This window comes from Rhinoderma darwinii, chromosome 8 (assembly GCF_050947455.1).
Source record: "Rhinoderma darwinii isolate aRhiDar2 chromosome 8, aRhiDar2.hap1, whole genome shotgun sequence".
NCBI classification, from domain to species: domain Eukaryota; kingdom Metazoa; phylum Chordata; class Amphibia; order Anura; family Rhinodermatidae; genus Rhinoderma; species Rhinoderma darwinii.
This window is the reverse complement of record NC_134694.1, coordinates 54,090,832-54,118,128: the sequence shown is the minus strand read 5'-3', so window position 1 is coordinate 54,118,128 and position 27,297 is coordinate 54,090,832. Positions and strand designations below refer to the sequence as shown.

Genomic DNA, 27,297 nt, shown 5'->3' with positions numbered 1-27,297 from the left:
TTTACACAGCATACCCCTGTTTTTGAACTCCTTGTTGGCTCCATGCATTTGGAGCAGTGCTCTGTACTGTTAATGCAGGGATTATCGTCCAATTTGGTTTTAGGCCTTCCCTGGTTGCACTTGCATAATCCCACGTTTGACTGGAATACTGGGGATCTTACCAAATGGGGTAATGAATGCTTGACGTCATGTTTTTCTGTTAATTCTATTTCTCTCCCTGAGGAGGTGAACACGCTACCTGAGTTTGTTCAGGACTTCGCTGATGTTTTCTCTAAGGAGGCCTCCGAAGTGTTACCTCCTCATAGAGAATACGATTGCGCTATCGATTTGGTACCAGGAGCTAAGCTCCCTAAGGGTAGAATATTTAATCTCTCTTGTCCCGAACATGAAGCCATGAGAGAGTATATCCAGGAATGCCTGGCCAAGGGTTACATTCGCCCCTCTACTTCTCCGGTAGGTGCTGGCTTCTTCTTCGTTGGGAAGAAGGATGATGGTCTTAGGCCATGCATTGACTACCGAAACTTGAATAAGGTCACTGTGAGGAACCAGTATCCCCTTCCTTTGATTCCTGATCTCTTTAATCAGGTTCAGGGGGCCCAATGGTTCTCTAAGTTTGATCTACGGGGGGCTTATAACCTTATCCGCATCAAAGAGGGGGATGAGTGGAAGACTGCGTTTAACACGCCCGAAGGTCATTTCGAATACCTCGTCATGCCCTTTGGGTTGTGTAATGCTCCCGCGGTCTTCCAGAATTTCATAAATGAGATTTTAAGAGACTACCTGGGGGTATTTCTTGTAGTGTACCTTGATGACATGCTTGTGTTTTCCAGGGACTGGTCCTCCCACATTGAGCATGTCAGGAAGGTGCTCCATGTCCTTCGGGAAAACAAACTGTTTGTGAAGACCGAAAAATGTGTGTTTGGGGTGCAGGAGATACCATTTTTGGGTCAAATCCTCACTCCTCATGAATTCCGCATGGACCCCGCCAAGGTCCAGGCTGTGGCGGAATGGGTCCAACCTGCCTCTCTGAAGGCGTTACAGTGCTTCGTGGGGTTCGCTAATTATTACAGGAGATTTATTGCTAACTTCTCGGTCATCGCTAAGCCTCTTACGGATCTCACTCGCTAAGGTGTTTTATCTCTGACTGTCAATATGATTGGGTCTCATTCATTCCCCTCGCCGAATTTTCCCTTAATAACCGGGTCAGTAACTCGTCAGGGGTCTCCCCCTTTTTCTGTAATTTTGGGTTTAATCCGCGGTTTTCTTCCGTTTAACCTGGTAGTTCCAACTATCCCGAAGCAGAAGTCGTTCATCGGGAACTGTGCACAGTCTTGGCCCAGGTTCAGAAGAACCTAGAGGCGTCCCAGAGCATACAAAAGACTTAAGCAGATAAAAGACATTCTGCTAACCCCTTGTTTGTGGTCGGGGATCTGGTGTGGCTGTCTTCAAAAAATTTGCACCTTAAAGTTCCGTCCAAAAAATGTGCTCCCCGGTATATAGGGCCGTACAGGGTCATTGAGGTCCTCAATCCTGTCTCCTTCTGACTGGAGTTGCCCCCATCTTTTCAAGTACACGACGTGTTTCATGCCTCCCTCCTTAAACGCTGCTCCCCATCCTTGGCTCCCTCGAGGAAACCTCCGGTCCCTGTTCTCACCCCTGAGGGGGTAGAATTCGAGGTGGCCAAGATTGTTTCTAGGTCTGTGAGACTGACTCCATCTTCCACCACTCAGGATGGCAGGCTTAGGAGTGGGAGAGCCTATTGCAGCCTGGCCAGACGGAGCTAGCTCCCGCCCTCTGTCTATTTATACCTGCCTTTCCTGTTCCTCCTTGCTTGTGAATCTTCTCTGTTGGTTTCCTGGCCCTGCTGCAGCTTCTTGTACTATTTGTCCCTGCTTCCTATTGACCCTGGCTTGTTGACTACTCTCCTGCTCTGCGTTTGGTACCTCGTGCTCTCCTGGTTTTACTCGGCTTGTTCACTACTCTCCTGCTCTGCGTTTGGCACCTCGTACTTTCCTGGTTTGACTCGGCTCGTTTACTACTCTTGTTGCTCACGGTGTTGCCGTGGGCAACTGCCCCGTTTCCGTTAGGTTCTGTGTTCCCTTGTCTGTTTGTCGGTCGTTCACTTATTGAGTGTAGGGACCGTCGCCCAGTTGTACCCCGTCACCTAGGGCGGGTCGTTGCAAGTAGGCTGGGACTGAGTGGTGGGTAGATTAGGGCTCACTTGTCTGTTTCCCTACCCCCATCATTACAAACACTGGCCGATTTTACAAGCTGACTCGGACCTTAAAGACATCATCTCTAACTCTCCATATATAACCTACCGTAGGGGCAAGAACCTCCGTGAGTTCTTGGTACACAGCCATTATTCAACACCCAGTATCCCACGTAAGACTTGGCTTTCCTTCTCTCCTGTAATAGGCTCTCACCCATGTGGGAGATGCTCATTCTGTCCCCTCATGCCAACTACGAAGAGCTTCTGTAATCCCATTGATGGAAAATCCTTTGTCATAAGAGAATTCATCAATTGCCAGAGCAGTGGAGTAATATATGCTGCTAAGTGTCCATGCCCAAAATTGTATGTTGGCAAGACTGTCCAACAATTGAGAAGAAGAATCTCGAAGCATATAAGCACTATTAACACCAAAGAGGATACCCCTCTTTCTAGGCACATTCGATTCTTCCATAATGGTATCATCACCTCTTTACAATTTTGGGGTATTACTCAACTTAGACTAGGTCCCAGAGCCGGTAAACTATACGAAAAACTTTTACAGGAGGAAGCAAGATGGATTCACAGATTACAATCCTTGTCTCCCAATGGTCTGAACGAGGGTTTCACTTTTACTGCCTTCCTTTGATGTACCTATTCATCTACTTTCCTGCCAGACCTTTTCCTTGCCATTATATATACTCTGGCTATTTCTCGGTAACAAAACGGGTTGCCTTGAAATAAGCCTGTGTTCTTTTTACCCTATGGTCCTGGGTACTTCCACTAATATATACCTGTCTTCCCCTAAATTAGGCAAACCCTATGATCTTTGCATTAATGCTATAGCAGACCCTAATTTTGGGTAATACAATGAATTCCCTCTCTGATATATGACCTAAACCATTACTCAGTGACTACTATAGCCTTAAAATAGTCCGCCCTTTTTATACTGTACAGCCGTTTGGCAACACTTTATTCTGCATCTATAATTTACAAATTCGGTAATTACCTTTTGACAACTTTGTCCATTACTGTGCTTGGAGTTTTACCGAGCTGTTTCATTCACTGTATGTTTACATCCGTTATCAGTTATACCTATTCACCCAAAAGTAATTACAAAGCACTTACCTTGAATTCTAGTATTCCACTAGTGTCCTGTAATGTAGTTTTTTCTAAACAGCCGCTTGTTCTGATGTGCGCATGCGCCGTCTCCGAGTGTCGGTTGGCTGCGGGACTTTGCTCTTTTGATTGGACGGTGCCTACGTCCGTCATCTTGGTTGGAGGCTCGTCACTCTCGCGACATTTTCATTTGCCGAATTCCGGCCATACCTCTATGCACTACATTTCCGAGGTCTTAAGAGAAGGAAACCTTGTGCACGCCGTCATTAGCCCCATTATACCCCCGAGGACGCTACATATGTGGCAAAACATGTCGGGGGGGGCTTATGTGCTTATTTTAAATCGTGTCAGGCCAGCTATTCTACTAATATTGTCAGCAGTAGCACCCACTACTGCCGCTGGCTCATTACATTTGTGCTTTGTTCTCATGTGCATTCACGTTCCTTGCACACCAACTTTGGCTGACCTGCCGTGGCTACTTTTAAATTACATGTTGTATGTCCCACAATTGTCCTTTTAGTTAGATTTATTAAAGGTTATATTTTATTTTTATTCTCATACACCTAGTGATAGCTGGGAAAGCTGGGTCCTTTTGTGTGCTGATGTGCATACAGTTTTTTCTTGAATGTTAATTGCCTGCCAGCTATCAGGGTCACTTTAGAGTTTAACTGGTAAGTGTTCTATCTCACCCCAGTGCTGGAGAATCATTGTAGCGTCTATGACCGCGGGCCATCGGGTTTACTCACCTCCGGACAGCCGCAGACATGGATCCGGCCCTGCCCTTCTGATCCTTGCCTGAGCGTTGTTAGTGTATCCCATGTCAGTCTTGCAAATGGTCCCTTAGTGTTTTCCTGTGCCAGTTGTTACCTGTGCCCTGTTACCTGTATCCCATGCTGTGTTCTTGTTCCTGAGCCTATTAGTGTTAAAATTGTGTCCTATTGCACCTGCTGTCTTCTGCCCCGTCCAGTGTCTTCTGCCCCGTCCAGTGTCATCTGCCACGTCTAGTATTATCCGCCACGTCTGGCGCAACCTGCTGCACCGACCTCCATCCATGCTGAAGCCTCGGCCACTGTCTGGACTAGTTCAGGTAGACTGTGACTAGGTCAGCTGCCTCTCCGCTACCGTGGAGCGGCCTACTGCGTCCACATACCCTGTGATCGTGACAGTACGCTCAGGTCATAAAAAAACCTGCTGGCCAGCCCAAGACCGCAGTCTAGAGGATACAGACGGAGATGCATGACCTACACACACATCAGGATCAACTCCTCAAGGCTGTAAATTCTATCATGGCCCGTCTGGATCAACTCACTGTTCCACCTCCAAGTCTTCCTCCAGAGGCTATTGCTGGGCCACTGCCCGTTGCTCCTCCTGTTTGTTCCGGATCCACATTTCCACTGCCTCTTCCTCCTCACTATGAGGCCGGAATCACACGAGCGTGTGAGTTTTGCGCACGCAAAAAACGCAGTGTTTTGCGTGCGCAAAAGGCACTTAACAGCTCCGTGTGTCAGCCCCGTATGATGATTTTCGCGCAGCCGCCATCATTATGACACTCCGTTTGGATGTTTGTAAACAGAAAAGCACGTGGTGCTTTTCTGTTTACATTCATAGTTTGACAGCTGTTGCGCGAATCACACTCGTCCCACGGAAGTGCTTCCGTGTGGTGCGCGTGATTTTCACGCACCCATTGACTTCAATGGGTGCGTGATGCGCGAAATACGCACAAAGAACGGACATGTCGTGAGTTTTTCGCAGCGGACTCACGCTGCGTAAAAATCACGCAATTGTCTGCACGGCCCCATAGACTAATATAGGTCCGTGCGACACGCGTGAAAATCACGCGCGTTGCACAGACATATATCCTGTTCGTCTGAATAAGCCCTCACGGTGATCCCAGAGCCAATAGAGGATTCATTAAGCAATGCACAGTTCATTTTAGGCTACGGACTCATCTCTTCTCCTCCGAGGAGGCCAAAGTAGCATGTATTTTCTCCCTCCACGCTGGCAAGGCCCTAGCATGGGTGAACCCAATCTTGGAATAACAAGGACCTGTATCCTTGGACCTAGCCTTGTTCCTGCAGTCTTTTCATGCCGTGTTCGAGGGGCCGGGCCAAACATCTTCTGCCGCAGCCACTCTGTTGACTCTCAAGCAACAAGGTTCCACAGTAGGGGGCTATCTCCTTCCGCATCCTGGCAGCAGAGTTGGCATGGAACAATGAGGCACTGGTGGCGACCTTTTGCAGGGACTATCCTCGCACATCAAGGACGAACTGGCAGCCCGCGACCTTCCTTTTACCTTGGACGCCCTCATCCTGTTAGCCACTCGGGTTGACATGAGGATCCGGGAGCGCACTCAAGAGGTTTGACAGGAGATCCCGGGTCACAGACTAGCACCCTTGGTCCAGAGACCACTATTGCCTTCCCATAGTGTACTACCTAAAGAACCCATGCAGGTAGACAGAGTCCGGTTGTCCGAACAAGAGAAGCAGCGCAGACGCTCCTCTGGATTATGTATGTATTGTGGCCTTAAGGGTCATTTTGTGCGCCAATGTCCACAGAAACCGGGAAACTCCAGCACCTAGGGTTGGTTGGAGAGGCAACTCTAGGTGGGACGTCTCAAAACTTCAAAACCTCTTCCAAATTGTTGATACCTGTGACCATCGTCTCGGGAGAGATGTCACATCCCTCCTCTGCCTATCTTGACTCCAGAGCAGCTGCTAATTTCATCCAGCAGGATCTAGTGGATCGCTTACATCTGCCGACAGTTCTTCTGGAGAGACCTCTGGCTGTTGAGTCTGTGAATGGTCTACCATTGCCCAATCCGATTGTGTTCATCACGGAACCATTGACACTACAAGTCAGAGCTCTTCACTCAGAACACATCGCCTTCCTGGTATTACCCAGAGCTATCAATCCTATCCTGCTGGGTCTGCCATGGCTTCGCCTACATGCTCCGGTTCTTGACTGGAGTTCCGGAGAAGTTCTTCAATGGGGTCCCAGATGCCATAGCCATTGCCTGTCACAAGTTTGTCCTGTTTGCCCCCTCTGCCTCAGTCATTCTCCGATCTGCCTTCAGTATGCTAGTTTTGCGGATGTCTTCGAGAGGCTGAGACACTGCCTCCACATCGGAATTATGACTGCTCGATTGAACTGGTTCCAAATTTTTCTCTTCACCATGGACGGGTATATCCTCTCTCCTTGCCAGAGACTCTATCCATGTCAGCCTATATCAAGGAGAATTTGGAGAGGGGTTCCATACGAAGGTCTTCCTCCCCGGCTGGGGCCGGGTTCTTCTTCGCTAGGAAGAGAGACAGATCTCTTCGACCCTGCATTGACTACCGTGGTCTCAACCAGATCACGGTCAAGAACAAATACCCGTTGCCACTTATATCCAAACTGTTTGACCGTATACGAGGAGGCAGGATTTTTTCAAAATTAGACTTGCGTGGGGTTTATAATTTGATCAGAATCCGTCAGGGGAACGAGTGGAAGACGGCGTTCAACACCCAAGATGGGCACTATGAATACATGGTGATGCCCTTCGGACTGTGTAACGCTCCCGCAGTCTTTCAGGAATTTGTCAATGATATCTTCTGAGATCTCCTCTATGTCTGGGTTGTAATCTATCTCAATGATATTTTGATTTTCTTCCCAGATCCGACAACTCATCAGAAGCATGTCCCTCAGGTTCTACTGCGATTAAGGGAGAGTCGTTTATATGCCAAGTTGGAGAAGTGCGGCTTTGAAAAGAAGTCTTTGCTCTTCCTGGGCTACATCATCTCGGATCAAGGTTTCAAGATGGATCCTGAGAAACTAAAGCCTGTCCTGGAATGGCCACGTACTCAAGGCCTGAGAGCCATACAGCGTTTTCTGGGATTCGCCAATTTCTACCGGCAGTTTATCCCAAACTTCTCATCGCTGACTGCCCCCATCTCTACCCTTACCAAGAAAAGTGTGAACGCCAAGGTGTGGACTTCAGAGGCAAAATCTGCATTTATTAGCCTCAAGAAAGCCTTCACTTCAGCCTCGATATTCCATCATCCTGACGTATCACGGTAGTTTTGTAGGTGGACACTTCTTATGTTGGTGCAGGTGCACTTCTGTTCCAGAGGAACTCCAAAGGAAAGGCAGTAGTATGTGGCTATTTCTCGAGACTTTTTTCTTCTGCAGAGCGCAACTACTCTATTGGGGTGGTCACTGTTCTTCACCCATTTTCAATTTGTGCTCCACTACCATCCCAGTGACAAGAATGTGGCGGCCGATGCCCTGTCCAGGTCATTTGAGACGGATGACACGGTGGAGTCCATTCAAAGTATCATAGACCCATCCTGCATTGTCACTGTCAATCCATTGACCTCTGCTTCATATTGACCCTGGCTTGACTGACTATTCTCCTGCTCTGCATTTTTTACCACGTACACTCCTGGTTTGACTCCGCTCATCCACTACTCTGTTGCTCACGGTGTTGCCGTGGGCAACTGCCCCACTTCCCTTTGCTTTTGTGTACCCTTGTCTTGTTTGTCTGTCGTGCACATATTGAGTGTAGGGACCGTCGCCCAGTTGTACGCCGTCGCCTAGGATGGGCTGTGCAAGTAGGCAGGGACTGAGTGGCAGGTAGATTAGGGCTCACCTGCTTGTCTCCCTATCCTGTCATTACATAATCACAGGCCCATATACGTTTTCTACCCTGGTCCCTGACACACTATGGACCCCCTTGAGGCCCTGGATCAGCAAATGCAGGGTCTCTCTCTACAGGTCCAAGACCTGGCTCAGAGGTGCAACCAGCGTGATGTTACCCAGGTAGTGCCCTCCACCCCACCTCTTGAACCCCACCTCAAGTTGCCTGACCAGTTATCAGGGGACCGGAAGACTTTTTTCTCCTTTTGAGAAAGTTGTAGGCTCTATTTCCGTTTAAGGCCCCACTCCTCAGGTTCTGAGAGCCAGCGAGTAGGTATAATTATGTCCCGGCTCCAGGACGGCCCCCAGGAATGGGCCTTCTCCTTGGCCCCTGACTCCCCTGGGCTCTCTTCTGTTTACCTTTTTTTTTCGGCTCTCGGACTCATCTATGACGAGACTGACAAGACTGCCTTTGCCAAAAGTCAGCTGGTGACCTTACGTCAGGGTAAGAGACCCGTCGAGGAGTACTGTTCTGACTTTAGGAAGTGGTGTGTAGCTTCTCAGTGGAATGATTCTGCCTTGAGGTGCCAGTTTAGATTGGGTCTGTCGAACGCTCTGAAAGACCTGTTAGTTAGTTATCCCTCTTCTGACTCTCTAGATCAGGTTATGGCTTTAGCGGTACATCTTGACCGACGTCTCAGGGAACGACGACTTGAAAGTTTTTGTGCATTCTTCTCTGGCTCCCCTATGATGGCCCCCGAGGTTCCGTTGCTTCGTTCTTCCACGGAAAACGCGGATAAACCAATGCAACTCGGGGCCTCCGTGTCTCCCCAACAACGTAGCGAGTTCCGCAGGAAGAATGGTCTCTGCTTCTACTGTGGGGATGGCAAGCATCAAGTGAACGACTGTCCTAGACGTAAGAATAAGCAGCCGGAAAACTTCCGCGCCTAAGTGACCATCGGGGAGGTCGCTTGGGCGCACAGGTATTTCCTGTATACATGAAACCTAATAAGATCTTGCTTCCCTTTCAGATCTCTTTTTACGGTAGGTCTGCCACCGGCAATGCCTTCGTGGATTCAGGATCTTCTGCTAATATTATGTCTGTGGAATTTGCTATGTCTCTAGCCATGCCTTTAATTGATTTGCCTAAACCTGTCCCGGTAGTGGGTATCGACTCCACCCCACTTGCAAATGGTTATTTTACGCAGCATACCCCTGTTTTTGAACTCATTGTGGCCTCCATTCATTCGGAGCAATGTTCTGTTTGGTGATGCAGGGATTATCGTCCGATTTGGTTTTAGGCTATCCTTGGCTGCAGATGCATAATCCCACGTTTAACTGGAATACCGGGGATCTTACTAAATGGGGGTAATGAATGCATGACGTCCTGTATTTCTATTAATTTGCTTTCTCTCACTGAGGAGGTGAACACTCTACCTGAGTTTATTCAGGATTTCACTGTTTTTTCTTAAAAAGTTTCCGAAGAGTTACCTTCTCATAGAGAGTAAGATTGCGCAATCGATTTGGTACCAGGAGCTAAGCTCCCTAAAGGTAGGATATTTAATCTCTCTTGTCCCGAACGTGAAGCCATGAGAGGATATATCCAGGAAAGCATGGCCAAGGGTTACATTCGTCCCTCTACTTCTCCGGTAGGTACTGGCTTCTTCTTCGAAGGGAAGAAGGGTGGTGGTCTTAGGCCGTGCATCGATTACCGAAACTTGAATAAGGTCACTGTAAAGAACCAATATACCCTTCCTTTGATTCCTGATCTCTTCAATCAGGTTCAGGGGGCCCAATGGTTCTCTAAGTTTGATCTTCGGGGGGCTTACAACCTTATCCGAATCAGAGAAGGGGATGAGTGGAAGACTGCGTTTAACACACCCGAAGGTCATTTCGAATACCTCATCATGCCCTTTGGGTTGTGTAATGCTCCCGCGGTCTTCCAGAATTTCATAAATGAGATTTTAATAGACTACCTGGGGGTATTTCTTGTAGTGTACCTTGATGATATACTTGTGTTTTCCAAGGACTGGTCCTCCCACATTGTGCATGTCAGGAAGGTGTTCCAGGCCCTTCGGGAAAACAAACTCTTTGCTAAAACCAAAAAATGTGTGTTTGGGGTGCAGGAGATACCATTTTTGGGTCAAATTCTCACTCCTAACGAATTACGCATGGACCCTGCCAAGGTTCAGGCTGTGGCTGAATAGGTCCGACCTGCCTCCCTGAAGTCTTTACAGTTCTTCCTGGGGTTTGCTAATTAATATAGGAGATTTATTGCTAACTTCTCGGTCATCGCTAAGCCTCTTACGGACCTTACTCGCAAAGGTGCCGATCTCCTCCACTGGCCTCCGGAGGCGGTCCAGGCTTTTGAGGTCCTTAAGAGGTGCTTTATCTCTGCCCCGGTGCTGATTCAGCCTAACCAGATGGAGCAATTCATCGTGGAGGTTGATGCCTCCGAGGTGGGAGTGGGTGCTGTCTTGTCTCAGGGTACTAGGTCTCTCACCCATCTCCGTCCCTGTGCCTACTTCTCCAGGAAGTTCTCCCCCACTGAGAGTAACTATGACGTTGGCAACCACAAACTCTTAGCCATTAAATGGGCATTTGAAGAGTGGTGCCACTTCCTGGAGGGGGCTAGCCACCAGGTAACGGTCCTTACTGACCACAAGAATCTGTTTTTTCTAGAATATGCACGGAGGTTAAACCCGAGACAAGCTCGATGGGCGTTGTTTTATACTAGATTCAACTTTGTGGTCACCTATAGGGCTGGGTCTAAAAATATTAAAGCTGATGCGCTGTCGCGTAGCTTCATGGCCAGCCCTCCTCCGGTGGAGGATCCTGCTTGTGTTTTTCCCCCAGGTATAATCATATCCTCTATTGATTCTGACTTAGTCTCCGAAATTGCGGCTGATCAAGGTTCAGCTCCCGAGAACCTTCCTGAGAACAAGCTGTTTGTTCCCCTGCAATTCCGGCTAAGGGTACTCAGGGAGAATCATGACTCTGCACTATCTGGCCATCCAGGCATCCTGGGTACCAAGCACATCATTTCTAGAATCTATTGGTGGCCTGGGTTGCCTAAAGACATTAAGGCCTACGTCGCCGCTTGTGAAATTTGTGCTAGGTTCAAGACTCCCAGGTCCCGACCAGCAGGCTTACTATGTTCTTTGCCCATTCCCCAGAGACCTTGGACCCATATCTCCATGGATTTTATCACCGATCTGCCTCCATCCCAAGGCAAGACTGTGGTGTGGGTTGTAGTAGACCGCTTTAGTAAGATGTGCCACTTTGTGCCCCTCAAGAAACTACCCAATGCCAAGACGTTAGCTAACTTGTTTGTCAAACACATCCTGCGTCTCCATGGGGTTCCTGTCAATATTGTTTCTGACAGCGGGGTACAGTTTGTTTCATTGTTTTGGAGGGCTTTCTGTAAGAAGTTGGAGATTGATCTCTCCTTCTCCTCGGCCTTCCATCCGGAAACTAATGGCCAAACTGAGAGGACTAATCAGTCTCTAGAACAATATTTAAGGTGTTTTATCTCTGACTGCCAAGATGATTAATTCTCCTTCATTCCCCTCGCCGAATTTTCCCTCAATAACCGGGTCAGTAACTCGTCAGGGGTCTCCCCATTTTTCTGTAATTTTGGATTTAATCCACCATTCTCCTCCGTTTCACCTGGTGGTTCCAACAATCCCGAGGTAGATGTCGTTCATCGGGAACTGTGCACAGTCTGGACCCAGTTTAAGAAGAACCTTGAGGTGTCCCAGAGCATACAAAAGACTTTGGCAGATAAAAGACATTCTGCTAACCCCTTGTTTGTGGTCGGGGATCTGGTGTGGCTGTCTTCAAAAAATTTGCACCTTAAAGTTCCGTCCAAAAAATGTGCTCCCCGGTATATAGGGCCGTACAGGGTCATTGAGGTCCTTAACCTTGTCTCCTTCCGGTTGGAGTTACCCCCATCTTTTCAAATACACAACGTGTTCCATGCCTCCCTCCTGAAACACTGCTCCCCGTCCTTGGCTACCTCGAGGAAACCTCCGGTCCCTGTTCTTACCCCTGAAGGGGTAGAATTCGAGGTGGCCAAGATTGTGGACAGTAGGATGGTCCAAGGCTCCCTCCAGTACCTGGTCCATTGGAGAGGATACGGGCCTGAGGAGCGGACTTGGGTACCCGCCCGGGATGTTCACGCCGGGTTATTGCTCAGGAAGTTCCATCTTCGGTTCCCCAACAAGCCAGGTCCACCTAGGAAGGGTCCAGTGGCCCCTCATAAAAGGGGGGTACTGTGAAGAATTTGCCTGACACAGCTTCTGTGTCGACGCCCGTGGTTAATCAGCCTACATCCGTTCCTAGGTCTGCTAGAGTGACTCGATCTGCTACCACTCAGGCTGGTAGGCTGGGGAGTGGGAGAGCCTATCGCAGCCTGGCCTGACAGTTCTAGCTCCCGCCCTTGGTCTACTTATACCTTCATTTGCTGCTTGTCCTTTGCCTGTTATTCTCTTGTTTCCTGGCTCTGCTGTTCCTGCTGTTACCATTGACCTCTGCTTCATATTGACCTTGGCTTGACTGACTATTCTCCTGCTCTGCATTTGTTACCACGTACACTCCTGGTTTGACTCGACTCGTCCACTACTGTCGCTCACGGTGTTGCCGTGGCAACTGCCCCACTTCCCTTTGCTTTTGTGTACCCTTGTCTTTTTTGTCTGTCGTGCACATATTGAGCGTAGGGGCCGTCGCCCAGTTGTACGCCGTCGCCTAGGACGGGCTGTGCAAGTAGGCAGGGACTGAGTGGCGGTTAGATTGGGGCTCACCTGTCTGTCTCCCTATCCTGTCATTACAACTGCACAGCAAGACTAATGTTATATGAGATGGTCCAGAATACATAGTCAAACTGCTAAGGGTGGACCCAACTAAACAGTCAAACTGCTTTTAAAAGGGAAGGTCTAGACAACACAGTCAGAATGCTTTTATAGAGGTGTTCCATATTACTAGGCTAGACTGCTTTTATAGATCGTGGTCCAGACTACACACAAGACTCACCCAGACATTGTAGGAAACAGTGAATTACATTACAAATGTGTTGCTTTTTGCTAAAGTAAATATATATCTGATAATTCATATTAAAATTGGACGACTGTCCTGACCACATACAGCAGAATAGCCAACATTCCAAGTCTCAATCTACTATATTAGAAATTTATTTGCTTTAGCTTAACTTTTATTCATATTGTCGTTTTATGATGATATGAATAAAAGTCAAGCTTTATTGAAATTTCTGGTGACCAGGTAGAAGAAAAAAATTGGGTGGGTGCTAGAGATCTACATGCTTTAAAAAGACAGCTTTTACTTGGTTATTGAGTTAGACATAGATTGTTTTTGTTAACAATTTCCAGTAAAATATGTATGATTTCTGTCCTGATTTGAGACTGCTTCTCTATGTACAATATGTATTCCCATATATTCTCATGGGCTTCTGGCTATGCTTTCATCTCAACGCATTTAAAATGTGTCTGTCACGCATGACTGATGCTTCGATCAAGAGACAATATACTCTGGAGATTATGTCCTAACAGTTCTGCTGCAGTGTTTTGTAAATATAAGAAGTTTGGAGTGGACAGAAAAGAAATGTATGTTTTCTTTTATCACAGTATGATTACCTAAAAATGTTACCTTAGGTAAAGGGTAAAATTGCCCAATGGTGACAACCACATTGTTTTTCAGGTCCAGTTTTACCGATTGGCAATCCTGTGGTAATGGCACTTGCTGAAGTGAAAATGTACAAATATTACATATGAATACACTGAACAGTCTAGTCATCTGTAAATTATGTATATTTATATATGTAGTTAGGCACTCAAACCAAAAATACGCTTTAGTCCAGAAGACTGCAATGGTTTGCATGCAACTCAGTGCACTCCTATGAACTGCCGCTGTCACTCGATGAAATTGGAAAGTCACTACAAAAAGTCTGTGTGTGTGCCCTAATGTCCCGACGGCCGTTTCGCAGAACAATTACTCGGCTTCTTCTAGGCCTTAATCACGAGCCCCCTGTGAAGGACTTTGCATATTTCCTGCATGTTGTGAGGTTACATACACCGCAGGGTGCATTCAGATTAAAAGAGTGGATACAGTGTGTACAGTGAACTCAGGGCCGGCTCCAGGTTTATGTGGGCCCTTGGGCTACACAGACTTAGTGGGCTTCTTTGCGGGGGACTCATGGCGGCAGTAAAACAGCAGAAAATGTCAGTTAGTGCCCCCATATAGAAGTTAGGCCCTGTTTATGCCCCCATATAGAAGTTAGGCCACCAATTTGTGCTCCTATATAGAAATTAGGCCCTGTTTATACACCCCATATAGAAGTTAGTCCCCCAGTTTGTGCCCCCATATATACAGTTCCCTCTGTAGATAATACCACAGTGCACTCTGTAGATATTGCTGCAGTGCCCTCTGTAGATATTGCCGCAGTGCCCTCTGTAGATAATGCCACAGTGTTCTCTGTAGATAGTGCTACACACAACCATGTAGATGATGCCACAGTGCCCACTTTAGAAAGTGCCATACAGCCTCCTGTAGATAGTGCCACACTGGCCCTGTAGATAGTGACACACACAAACCCTGTACATAGTGCCATACACTCATAGTAGGTAGTGCCACACAGACCTCCCAGTAGATAGTGCAACACACACCCCTGTAGATAGTGCCACCCCCAACCCCCCTGGAGCTGGTGCCACACACACACCCCCGGTAGATAGTATGACACACACCCTACCCTGTAGATAGTTCTACACCCCCGTTCCCTGTAGATAGCACCATTGGGGCTACCTCTAGGAGCAGAATCCCTGGAAGAGCCCCTGGCTTTAAGAGCAGAATCTCCGACCAGAGCATTGGCAACGCTCTGGCCGGGGGTTCCACTCCAGTAGGAGAAGGCTTGACCAAGTCCCGTCCTCCCCCCAAGGTCACCGGTTGACCAAGTGGCCCCCCCTCAAGTTTAGAGAACAATTAACACTGTAATTTCTATGTCCATTATTATACTGTGGGACACTTAACCCCTTCACGCACCTGGATGTAACTTCATGCCCTGGTGCGAGGTTAAAGTATGAAGCGGGCTCACACTGCACTACTGACCAAGAACAGAGATTGCTCTGATCCTGGCTGTTCAACCCCTTAGATGCCGCGGTCAATAGCGACCGCAGCTGCTAAACCATTAGAAAGATGGAGCAGCCCCTTCCAACAACCCATTGGTCCCCTGCAAACCAATCGCATGGTACTGCAGCACAGGGGCCTAATGAACACCCCCAGCTCTTAACAGAATCCTGTATAAATGACAATATACTGCAATACTGACGATCACTGGTTCAAGTCCACAAGGGGTACTAATAAAAAATGAGAAAAAAAAGTTAAATAAAGTCTTCAGTAGTGAAAAAAAAATATTGAAAGTTAAAAAAAACAAAACTTTTCCCATTTCTCCTCTACAGTAATGTAAAAAATAAACAAAACTGGTATCACTGCATCCGTAAAAGCCTGAAGTATTAAAATATAACATTATTTAACTCGCAAGATGAGCGCCGTAAATTATTTTTTTTTTAATAAAAAGTGATTAGAAGTAATTTTTACCACACAGAGAAAGCCGTAAAAACTAAACCCTAAAAACATTGGAGGAATCAGTTTTTTCAAATTCCACCCCATAAATATTTTTTTTTCATTTTCCCAGTACATTATATGGTAGTTTAAATAGCGCCAGTAAAAACTACAACTCCTCCCACAAAAAATAAGCCCTCACGCCAATCTATTGATGGAAAAATAAAAAAGTTATGGCTTTCGGAAGGCGGGGAGTGGAAAACGAAAACGATAAAACAAAAAATGGCTTAATCCTGAAAGGGTTAATGTATGCAGTGTATTCATGTGCAATTAGAAGTGATCATTATAACACCCATTAGTCTAAAAAGCCTGAATGTGATAGAACTGTATTGGGGTGTGCGGTCACACAGTGCACATCAGCTATTTGTGCCACAGATATTTGGTTATTTGACCAACATATGGTATTGTTATTTGGGCACCAAACCGCATGGCACTTAGAAATATGGTTACTTGTACACTGTATAGGTATTGGAGTGTCAACGGAAATCACTGCACAGGGCACCATCCAACCTAACTCCCACCCTGGTTGTATACAAAGTCATTCATCAGTTTCTTGAAAATGAAGATGATTGAGTTTTTTGCAAGTTTTTTTGGTTTCAAATTTATATAATAGAAAATGCAGCACTATCCACACTGCTGTTTCAGCTTTGCTAGGTTTTATCAATACAGAATATGGATTTTGGCTGCTGCTGTGGGTGACGCACAGAAAGGTCAATTGATTAATGTAAACATAAGTCTGTGTGTAAATTCTGTATGAACTCTAGAATCTGTCATATAATGATAATTTCCTTTTGAAAGTGCATTAAACATTACTTATAAAGAGTTCTCTACTAGATCCTGCAGTGTTATATTGATAGCGCATGACTGGAGAGCTATGGCTGTCAATGGATGGAAAGTATTGCAATGTCAGCAGTATTTCATCCATTATTTCCAACTGCACATTTGTTGGGAGGTAGGTAGCTTATGTAGAGAAGTTGAGAACCATGGCAGACTCGGCTTGGAGAGTCACATTACCAAAATAACCAGCCCCTTTGACGTCGAATGGAAAATTAAAGCAATGGTTATAAAATAAACATATGAGAAAAAGGAGCAATCTCTATGCAATTCATATAAAGCTGACCATACACATGTGATTGTTGGCTGAACGCTCGCCAACATCTATTTTTACCATGCACTTAGCTCGGTCGAGAATGCATGTTTATTTCAATGGGGAGAGGGGAATAAGTCGCTGCAAGACACCTCTCAAAGCTGTTGATCTCCTGCAGTGGCGGATTAAGTAGACCATGGGCCCTGGGCTGTTACCCAAACTTGGGCCCCCCTTCCTCACCGCCGCCCTGCCGCGCCGTAACTATTTTTAACACTACCTTTTTGGGCAAGCATTAACAGTGTTACGATTTCCCTTGTCACAGCGCGGTGTCCCTACATACTGACAGTATCACACTGTGCAGGGACACAACCTCCTGACAAGGGGAATTGTCTATCAGTCCTGGACTGCAGAAAGACTTTTTGTGAAATACAAGGATTCCTATAATAAAAATGTCAGGAGAGGTGACAGATTCTCTATAAATCTAGTGACTCACAGGTGACGACGTCTCAGATTCTAGTAGTTTTTTTCCTCTTTTCTTCTCCATCCGGTCCAGCGCTCATGACGACTTCTCCCGGCCATGACTCATTTCTGCAGAATTTGCCACTCAGACGTCTCCTCACTTTTCCAACATTTCCACACCTATAAACGAAAATAAAGTTATCATGGTGCCACATACTGCACCCCTAAATATAATAGCACCAAACACTGCGCGCCTGAATATAATAATACCACTCACTGTAAAACACCACATACACACAGCCCCCTGTACATAGTGCCACACACAGCCCCTGTAGATATTACACACCCCCATAGATATCGCCATACACAGCCCCCTCTATATATCACACATCCCCCCCCCGTAGAGAGCGTTACACACAGCCCCCTATAGATAGTGCCATACAGCCCCCCTGTAGAGAGCGCCACACAGCCCTCCCCCTTGTAAATAGCACCAAAAAGCCCCCCCTATAAAGAGCGCCACACACATACCACTGTGGATAGCACTACACAGCCCCCCCTTGTATATAGTGGCACACAGCGCTCCCCCTTGTATATAGTGGCACACAGCGCTCCCCCTTGTATATAGTGCCACAAGGTTATGTACACATTTAAAAACTTTATATTATAATTATATATATATATATATATATATATATATATATATATATATATATATATATATATATATATATGTATGTGTGTGATTGATTGATTTCATTAAAAAATATTTTCACTTTTTGAGATACGGCTGCTTTGTATCCTGTATCCGTCAGGTCAGCAGGACTGACAGGATCAGTGACACGCAGGATCCACCTCAAATCTATCACATCTAAGATTATAATTTAGCGCAGGGCCCGTTTCACTGATCCCGTCAGTCCTGCTGACCTGACGGATACAGGATACAAAGCAGCTGTATCTCAAAAAGTAAAAATATTTTTTAATAAAACGGAATTACAAGTTGCACCAAACACACATTTTTATAAAAAAAAAATAAAGACGTGATTTTTGCGACGTTTTTTCCGTAGACAATGCAGGTTTTGTTTCTTTATCGTTTTTATGCACACCTTTTTTGCTATTTTAGAATTTTTATTCATAAAGTTTGAAAATAATAGTAAAAAAAATAAGCTTTTTTAAGTTTCAGCTATTTTTTTTGGTAATAACATAGTTTTACCCTAAAATAGACCTTTTATTTGTAATCGTCATTGTTTACCGTAAATTTTAATATATTACATGTCTATATTAGGGTGATTGGGTCAGCGCTAGCGTTACAACAATGATTGGCGGGGGGAACGTTTTTTATTGGGGTGGGTATTTTATGTGTATTTATTATTTCATTTTTTTTTGCACTTTACTTTACTATTTTTTTTATTACTATGGTCTGTCCCCCAAAGGTCAAAGAAGACCTTTGGGGAACTTTATATATATTTTTTCTTTATTTTACACCAGGTTTTTCCACTGTAACTGGGGCTGCACAGCAGCCCCAGTTACAGGGGAAATCAGCCCTCTCATAGTGACGATTGTCACTAATAGGGCTGTGCTGGGTCTAGTAAGACCCAGCAGCAGTCTGTCACTAACGGCACCCGGTGATCATGTGACCAGTCACATGATCACCGGGAGGAATAGAGACAGCGCCGCTGCTGCTGTCTCTATTCCTATACACAGCGTTCATTGAGCGCTGTGTAAGAAGACATCGGAGAAGACAGAAGGAGCAAAAGCTGCTTCTATCTTCTCCTCAGGGTCCCCGGCAGTCACTGACAGCCGGAGACCCGACATTCAGCTGCCCGATCGCGCGGGCAGCAAGTTAAAACCCGAGCCGTAGAAAGTCTATGGCTCGGGTTTTAAGGACCCATCCCTGACCGCTGGCCGTAAAAATACAGCCAGCGGTCGGGAACCAGTTGGGTAGGAAGATAACTAACCTCAGCGCCGGTGACCGCCCGGCTCTTCTCTTCTCTTGCAGCTTTGGAGTAACAGAACAGCCGTCCGTCGCTGTTCTGTTACTCAATGGCGCACTTGTCAGGGAGGCGTGTCCTACCCCTTTCCCGGCCAATTCCCTGCTCCTCCCCTCCTCATCTTCGGAAGTTAGCAGCGCTAGCGCGCTGAATAGGTTTGGAAGATGATGTGCGGTTCGGGCTGCCATGGGCCCCCTGGGAGCCTCGGGCCCCGGGCGGCCGCCCGAATCGCCCATATGATAATCCGCCACTGATCTCCTGCGAGAACAAAGGTTGGAACATGTTGAAATCCAACATGTCTGGTACCTCTATCTCTCACATCTGCCATAAGGGAACAAACGGCAGGCCACACATAAGATTATCGCATGATCCAAACAATATTGTTGGGTTTTGCAGAGTTTTCTCTCATATGTATGGACAGTTCTAGTCAGAAACGTAATTTGTTTGAATGATTAACCCCTTCCCACCTTTGACCTTCCTGACAGAGCCTCATTTTTCAAATCTGACATGTTTCAATTTATGTGGTAATAATTTCGGAATTCTATTACCTATCCAAGCGAATCTGAGATTGTTTCCCCGTGACAAATTGGACTTTATGTTACTGGCAAAATTTGCTCGATACATTCAGTATTGTAAAAAACACCTAAATTTAGTGAAAAATCTCAAAAATTACCATTTTTCTAAATTTTAATGTATCTGCTTGTAAGACAGGCAGTTATACCACACAAAATTGTTTCTAATTAACATCCCCCTTATGTCTACTTTAGATTGGCATCGTTTTTTGAATATCCTTTTATTTTTCTAGGACGTTACAAGGCTTAGAACTTTAGCAGCAATTTCTCACATTTTCAAGAAAATTTCAAAAGGCTATTTTTACAGGGGCCAGTTCAGTTGTGAAGTGGCCTTTAGGGCCTTATTTATTAGAAACCCACAATAAGTCACCCCATTTTAAAAACTTCACCCCTCATGGTATTCAAAACAGTATTTAGAAACTTTCTTAACCCTTTACATGTTTCACAGGAATTATAGCAATTTAGAGGTGAAATTTACAAATTTCTTTTTTTGTTGTTGTAGAAATTCATTTTTATTTCAAGTTTTTTTGTAACATAGAAAGTTTTACCAGAGAAATGCAACTCAATATTTATTGCCCAGGTTCTGCAGATTTAGGAAATATGTGGCCCTAGTGTGGTAATAGACTGAAGCACCAGCCTCAGAAGCAAAGGTGCACTTAGGGGATTTGGGAGCCTTCTTTTTATTAGAATATATTTTAGGCACCATGTCAGGTTTGAAGGGCTCTTGCGGTGCCAAAACAGTAGAAATCCCCCAAAAGTGACCCCATTTGGGAAACTAAACACCTCAAGGAAATTATCTAGGGGTGTAGTGAGCATTTTGACCCCACAGGTTCATTGCGGAAATTATTGGAAGTAGGCCGTAAAAATGTAAATCTAAATTTTTTTCAAAGAAAATGTAGGTTTAGCTATTTGTTTTTCATTTCCACAGGGACTAAAGGAAAAAAGCACTGCAAAATTTGTAAAGCCATTTCTCCCGAATAAAACAGTACCCCACATGTGGTCATAAACGGCTGTTTGGACACACGGCAGGGCTCAGAAGGGAAAGAGCGCTATTTGGCTTTTGGTGCTCAAATTTAGCAGGAATGGTTTGCGCAGGCCATGTCGCATTTGTAAAGCCCCTGAGGAGGCAAAACGATGAAAACGGCCAAAAAGTGACTCCATTTAGGAAACTACACCCCTTGAGGTATTCATCTAGGGGGTGTAAATTTTTCATTTTCTCAACAGAAAAAGGAAAAAAAGAACCCCAACATTTATAAAGCAATTTCTCCCGAGTACGGCAATACCCCATATGTGGTCATAAACTGCTGTTTGGGCACACGGCAGGGCTCAGAAGGGAAGGAGTGCCATTTGACTTTTGGAGTGCAGATTTGACTGGATTGGTTTCTGGGCGCTATGTCGCATTTACAAAGCCCACGTGGGACCAAAGCAGTGGAAACTCCCCAGAAGTGGCAACATTTTGGAAACTACACCCCTTAAGGTATTCACCTAGGGTGTAGTGGGCATGTTAACCCCGCAGGTGTTGTGCAGAAATTAGTGTGCACTCGATGTTGCAGAGTGAAAATGGGATTTTTTTCCATAGATATGCCCAGCTTGTGCCACCATAACAAGACAGCTCTCTAATTATTATGCTGTGTTTCCCAGTTTTAGAAACACCCTACATGTGGCCCTAATCTTTTGCCTGGACATTTGACAAGGCTCAGGGGTGAAAGAGTAACAGGAGAAATTGAGGCCTAATTTGGCGATTTACAAAGTATTGGTCCAAAATTGCAGAGCTCTGATGTGAAATAATAAAAGAAACCCCTGAAAAGTGACCCCCATTTTGGAAACTGCACCCCTCAAGGCATTTATTAAGGGGTGTAGTGAGCATTTTCACCCCACAGGTCTTTTCCATAAATGATTGTGCTGCGGATGGTGCAAGGTAAAAATTTAAATGGCAAATGTCATGCCCAGCTTGTGCCAATGGAGACACATACCCAAGAAATTGTTGAAAGGGTTCTCCCAGGTATGGCGATGCCATATATGTGGAAGTAAACTGCTGTTTGGGCACTCTGTAGGGTTCAGAGGGAGGGAGCACCATTTGGCTTTTGAAGCATGGATTTGCTTGGTAGTAGATTTGTTTGAGCATTGCTGGTGTTTCCGTTTATAATGTGGGGGCACATGTAAGCCAGGCAGAGTACATCAGGGGCATAGTTAGGTGGTATAATAATTGGGTTAAAAAAAAACAGTAAAATAATCCATAGATGTGTGTTAAGCTGTGAAGAATCCTTTCTGCATAGGCCAGCGTCGCACTGATAAATGTCCTTCCTTATCCCCCTTTTGTTCCACACTCCGCACCTTTGCAGTTTGGGGAATTTTGCTGGGAAGTATCCTGGTATAATACGGGCAACCTCGCTTCCAGCAGCTATGTTTTGGCCCTACCCTTCCTGGTTCCATAATTTTAGGGCCTTGATAATTCACCTCTTGAAACAGAAGAAATGTTCCCCTCGGGCCGGCACAACTGCATATTTTTTATTTCCTGACTTATTGGAAGCCTTAACTCATTTTATGTTTTGATAAACGTAGTGATGTGTGGGCTGTTTTTTTTGTGGGAATGAGCTGTAGTTATTATTGGTACCATTTTGGGGTACATGTGACTTTTTGATCACTTTTTATCCCATTTTTTGGGAGGCAAGAGACCAAAAAAACTGCAATTCTGGCATTGTTTTATAGGTTTTTTTTTATACAGCGTTCACCATGCATCATAAATTACATGTTAACTTTATTCTGCGGGTCAGTCCGATTCCGGCAATACCAAATTTATAGCACTTTTTTATGTTTTACAACTTTTTGCACAATAAAATTACTTTTGTAAAAAGAATGTCTTTTTTCTGTCTCCAAGTTGTGAGACCCATAACGTTTACATTTTTTAGTTGACGGAGCTGTCTGAGAGCTTATTTTTTGCGAGACGAGCTATAGTTTTTATAGGTACCATTTTTTTATCACATTTTATGCCAATATTTGTAGGGCAAAGTGACCAAAAAACAGAAATTCTGGTATAGTTTTTTACAGGGTTTTTTTTACGCCGTTCACCGCGTGGAATAAATAACATACTATTTTTATAGTTCAGGCTGTTACAGACGCGGCGATATGAAATATGTATGGTTTATTTATTTTTTCAATAATAAAGGACTTGATAAGAAAACAGGGCGATTGTGTTTTATTTTATTACTTGAAACTTTCAGTGCTGGTGTTCCAATGAGCTGCAAACCGCTTAAATGCAGCGATCGCGGTTGAGCGCTGCATTTAAGGGGTTAATGGCAGGGATCTAAGCTAATTTCGGTCCCGGCAATTACAGCCGTATGTCAGCCGTAAGATACTGCTGACATCCGGTGATGGTGGCACCGACTCAGCTTCTGAGCCGGTGTCCACCATTTGTCGTATGGATATGGCAAAATGCGGGAAGCACTAGCTTTCCATGACGTATCCATACGACAAATGTCGGGAAGGGGTTAAGGACCTGTTCACATCAACGTTGGGGCATTTTCTTGTTTTGCTCCGTCAGAGGAGCAGAACAAGGGAATGCCGTACGCAACAGTTCCATTGCAACACGGTAGAATTTCCTTCCTTTAGGCTTCGATCACATCTGTGCCAGGGCTCTGTTCCGACGGAGCGTCAGAGCTTTCCGTCGGAATGGAGCCCTGACTGACACAAACGGAAACCATAGTGAACTATGCTATTTATTCCGTCAAAACAACAGAACCCTTGCACAACTGAGACAAAAAGAAACCATTAGCACCGGATCCGCCACCATTGAAATCAGTGGCGATGGAAACTGAAACCTTTGGTTTCCGTTTGTGTCAGTCAGGGTTCCGTTGGAAAGCTCCGACAGAATGTGGGAACGGGACCCTGGCGCAGATGTGAACAAAGCCTTTTACGACAGTTTCTTCATAATATAGGCCTCAGCTGAAATCCTTTTTAGCAGCAGTCTGTGATAAAAAAAAACTGCAGGTCTTCAGCCTAGAAAGTTTAAAACAAAGTAAAAGTAAAGATAAAAATAAACAAGACAAAACAAAGAGCTGATTATATTGTAGAAGCCAGGCCATCTAATGAAAGACAAATATGATAAATATGATCATGTTTCAGTGTTTTTAGTAAGTGTTTGTCAGTATGTGACTATGCTAATGATTCATTATCTCTCAGTGGATAACAGTGGTTGGCCCAAGCTGTTTGATACCATACAGAGTGCCAGGGGCAGTCAAGCAAACCAGGATGAAGAGACACACGAATATAAATGTGGTAAGTCAGCAATGGATTATTGGAAGTGACTGGCTATATTTCTGATAAATGGCACAGAAGACGTGTTTTATATTAAAGTTAAATTATAACTGCAGGGGTATGGTGTGAGGGTAGGGAACTGTTGGGAAGTTCAATGTAATTTGGTAAGGTGATACAGTGCATAGTGCTCTCTACAAGTGGGTGGGATGTTATTGTCTCATGTGTTATTTGTTTGTATACTCTGAAAACTTGTGTTAATAAAAACTATTTGATTTAAAAGTTAAATTATAACTAGAGGCAAGTGTTAAATTATAAGGGTATGTTCACACGCAGTAGCAAAATACGTCTGAAATTATGGAGCTTTTTTCGCCTGAAAACAGCTCCTGATTTTCAGACGTTTTTGTAACTACTCGCGTTTTTCGCGGCGTATTTTAAGGACATTATTGGAGCTGTTTTTCAATGGAGTCAATGAAAAACGGCTCCAAAAACGTTCCAAGAAGTGACATCTACTTCATTGACACGGGCGTCTTTTTACGCGCCGTCTTTTGACAGCGAAGCGTAAAATTACACCTCGTGGGAACAGAACATCGTAAAACCCATTGAAAGCAATGGGCAGATGTTTGTGGGCGTAATGGAGCTGTTTTTTCAGGCGTAATTCGAGGCGTAAAACGCCCGAATTACGTCTGAAAACAGTGCGTGTGAACATACCCTCAGAATGCATCACTGAATATGAAATGTGCCCCGGATGCTCTAAAAACTGCCACTTGGACTGATCAGTTTGTGGGCCGTAACCATAGCATTGTATATTGTGACAAATTGAGAGTGCAACAACAAAAAAAATTGATAAATGCATTGTTTTAAAACAGCTCTAGTGTATATATATATATATATATATATATATATAAGTATGTTTTGTAATGGTCCACTGGCCCAGACCACTCTCAGTTCATACCTTTGGTGCTCTATTGTGGTTGGTAAGGGGCCAATGTCCATTATTGCAGATGGTCAAGGTCATTATAAGTCTGCCCTTGCGGCTCCCTATAGTAAAGGGCAATAGCTAAGTAATTACTGTGTGTTACCATGGCAAGTTTGTTTGAATCTTTTACTCTATCCCTATTCTTATAGAGCTGGATATTTACCCTGAGAACTGCGAATGTAAGAAGCGAATAGTAAACTGCTCAAGTCAGGATTTACAGTTTGTCCCTCCTTTGTCTGCTAATGTGACAGCTCTGTAAGTACAAAGTGAAGTGAATCAAATGTTCCCTTTACCATTGTTGCTGATATCTAACCCGCACTGCATGTTGTATAGTTGTGTAACATACACTATTTTCATAAAAGTATTGGGACACCTACATATTACACCTACAGGAGCTTTTATGACATCCCATTCTAAATTCATAGGTATTAATACGGAGTCGGTCCCCCTTTTTCAGCTAAAATAGCTTCCACTCTTCTGGGAAGGCTTTCTACAAGACTTGTATTTGTAAGATGTGTGTATTGTGGGAAATTTTGACCATTATTCCAGAAGAGAATTTCTGAGGTCAGATACTGATGTTGGATGAGAGGACCTGTCTCGCAATCTGCATTCTAGTTCATCCCAAAGGTGTTTGATGGGTTGAGGTCAAGGCTCTGTGTGGGCCAGTCAGATTCTTCCACACCAAACTCACCCAACCATGTCTTTATGGACCTTGCTATGTGAACTGGGGCACAGTCATGCTGGAACAGAAAATGGCCTTCTCTAAACAGTTCCCACAAAGTTCTAAGCATATAATTGTCCAAATTGTCTTGGCATGCTGAAGCATTAAGATTTATTTTCATTGGAACTAAGGGGCCTTGACCAACCCTTGAAAAACAATGCCATGGCATTATCTCTCCTTCACAAAACTGTACAGTTGGCACAATGCAGTCAGGCAGGTAACGTTCTCCTGCAATTTCCCAAACCTATATTCGCCTATCGGACTGCCAGAGAAGCGTGATTTGTCACTCTACAAAACACATTTCAGCTACAGATGCCAGTGGTGGCGTGCTTTACACCACTTAATCCGACGCTTGACATTGTTCTTGGTGATGTAAGGCTTGCATGCAGTTGATCGGCCATGGGAAACCATGCCATGAAACACCCAGCGCACAGCTTTTGTGCTGATGTTAATGCCAGAGGAGGCTTGCAGTTATTAAGTCAGGAGAGGATTGGCGACTTTTATGCACCATGCGCCTGTTGATGCAATCATGGCCCAAAATATATATTAGACTGAAATTTTAGATAGGTATGTCAACTGGTATCCTCCCAGTGAATTTATCTAGATCCAAATCATAGGTTATAGCGATATATCACAGAGAAATAAGACACAGAGACTATGCTTGTATATACAAATGTCCTCCTCTGACTTTATTGACTAAAGCAATTACAATAATATCTTTCAAAAAGGGAGTAGCTTGATTTTAGCTAATCATTTGCAATGTTTACAATGTGTCGTTGATTTTTATTTAGCCAATAGCATACAATGACAGTATGTTTGTCCTGAACCAATCATAGTCTTAGAAGACCATGATTTTCCAAAATATACTACGTCATAAATACTAAGAGTCAAAGTGCCCCCTCCCTCACAGTAAACAAAACCGTTCATCAAGGCTAAATCCCTGTTCATACAGAGTTTTTTTTACACGTTTTTGATGCAGAAACCGCGTTGGAAAATGCGCCAAAAAAAACTGTCTCCCATTGAAATCATTGAAAAGAAGCAACATGCCCTTTCTTCGGGCGTTTACGTCTCTGACCTTCCATTGACATCAATGGGAGATAGAGAAAGCATTTTCTGTGGCGTTTTTCACAGAGTTTTTTAAAAAGGCAGTGAAAAACGCGGCAAACGGCATGCATTCAAATCGAAATCTGCCTCAAAATTCCAGATGAAATTTTGAGGCAGAATTTTCAGCCTGCAAAAAAATCCCAAAAGTCAGACTGCCCCCACACTTAGGCCTCATGCACACGAACGTATTTATTTCCTCCAGTAAATACTGGCGTAAATATGGGTCCTTGGTCACACGTATTCGACCCGTATTGCACCAGTATTTACGGACCTGTGCCCGTAAATACGGGTCCAGTGTCACCAGTATTCCACCCGTATTTACACTGCAGTAATTGGCAGCCCTTCTCTCTATCAGTGCAGGATAGAGAGAAGGGACAGCCCTTTCCGCAGAAAAAGTAAAATAAATTCATATTTACCCGGCCGTTGCCTTGGTGACGCGTCCCTCACTTGACATCCAGCCCGACCTCCCTGGATGACGCGGCAGTCCATGTGACCGCTGCAGCCTGTGATTGGCCTGTGATTGGCTGCAGCGGTCACATGGGCTGAAACGTCATCCCGGGAGGCC

The 27,297-nt window shown here is 44.9% G+C and overlaps 1 protein-coding gene across 4 annotated transcripts in view; it reads left to right on the top strand.

The window, feature by feature from the left end:
- Positions 1 to 27,297, top strand: part of LOC142659478 (relaxin receptor 1-like) — a 635,204-nt gene that overhangs the window by 303,593 nt on the left and 304,314 nt on the right. For all 4 annotated transcript variants that reach the window (XM_075835648.1, XM_075835650.1, XM_075835649.1 and 1 more), the window contains exons 3-4: positions 23,857 to 23,952; positions 25,057 to 25,162. In XM_075835648.1, coding sequence (XP_075691763.1) covers positions 23,857 to 23,952; positions 25,057 to 25,162 — 202 coding nt within the window. The remainder of the gene's footprint in view (positions 1 to 23,856; positions 23,953 to 25,056; positions 25,163 to 27,297) is intronic.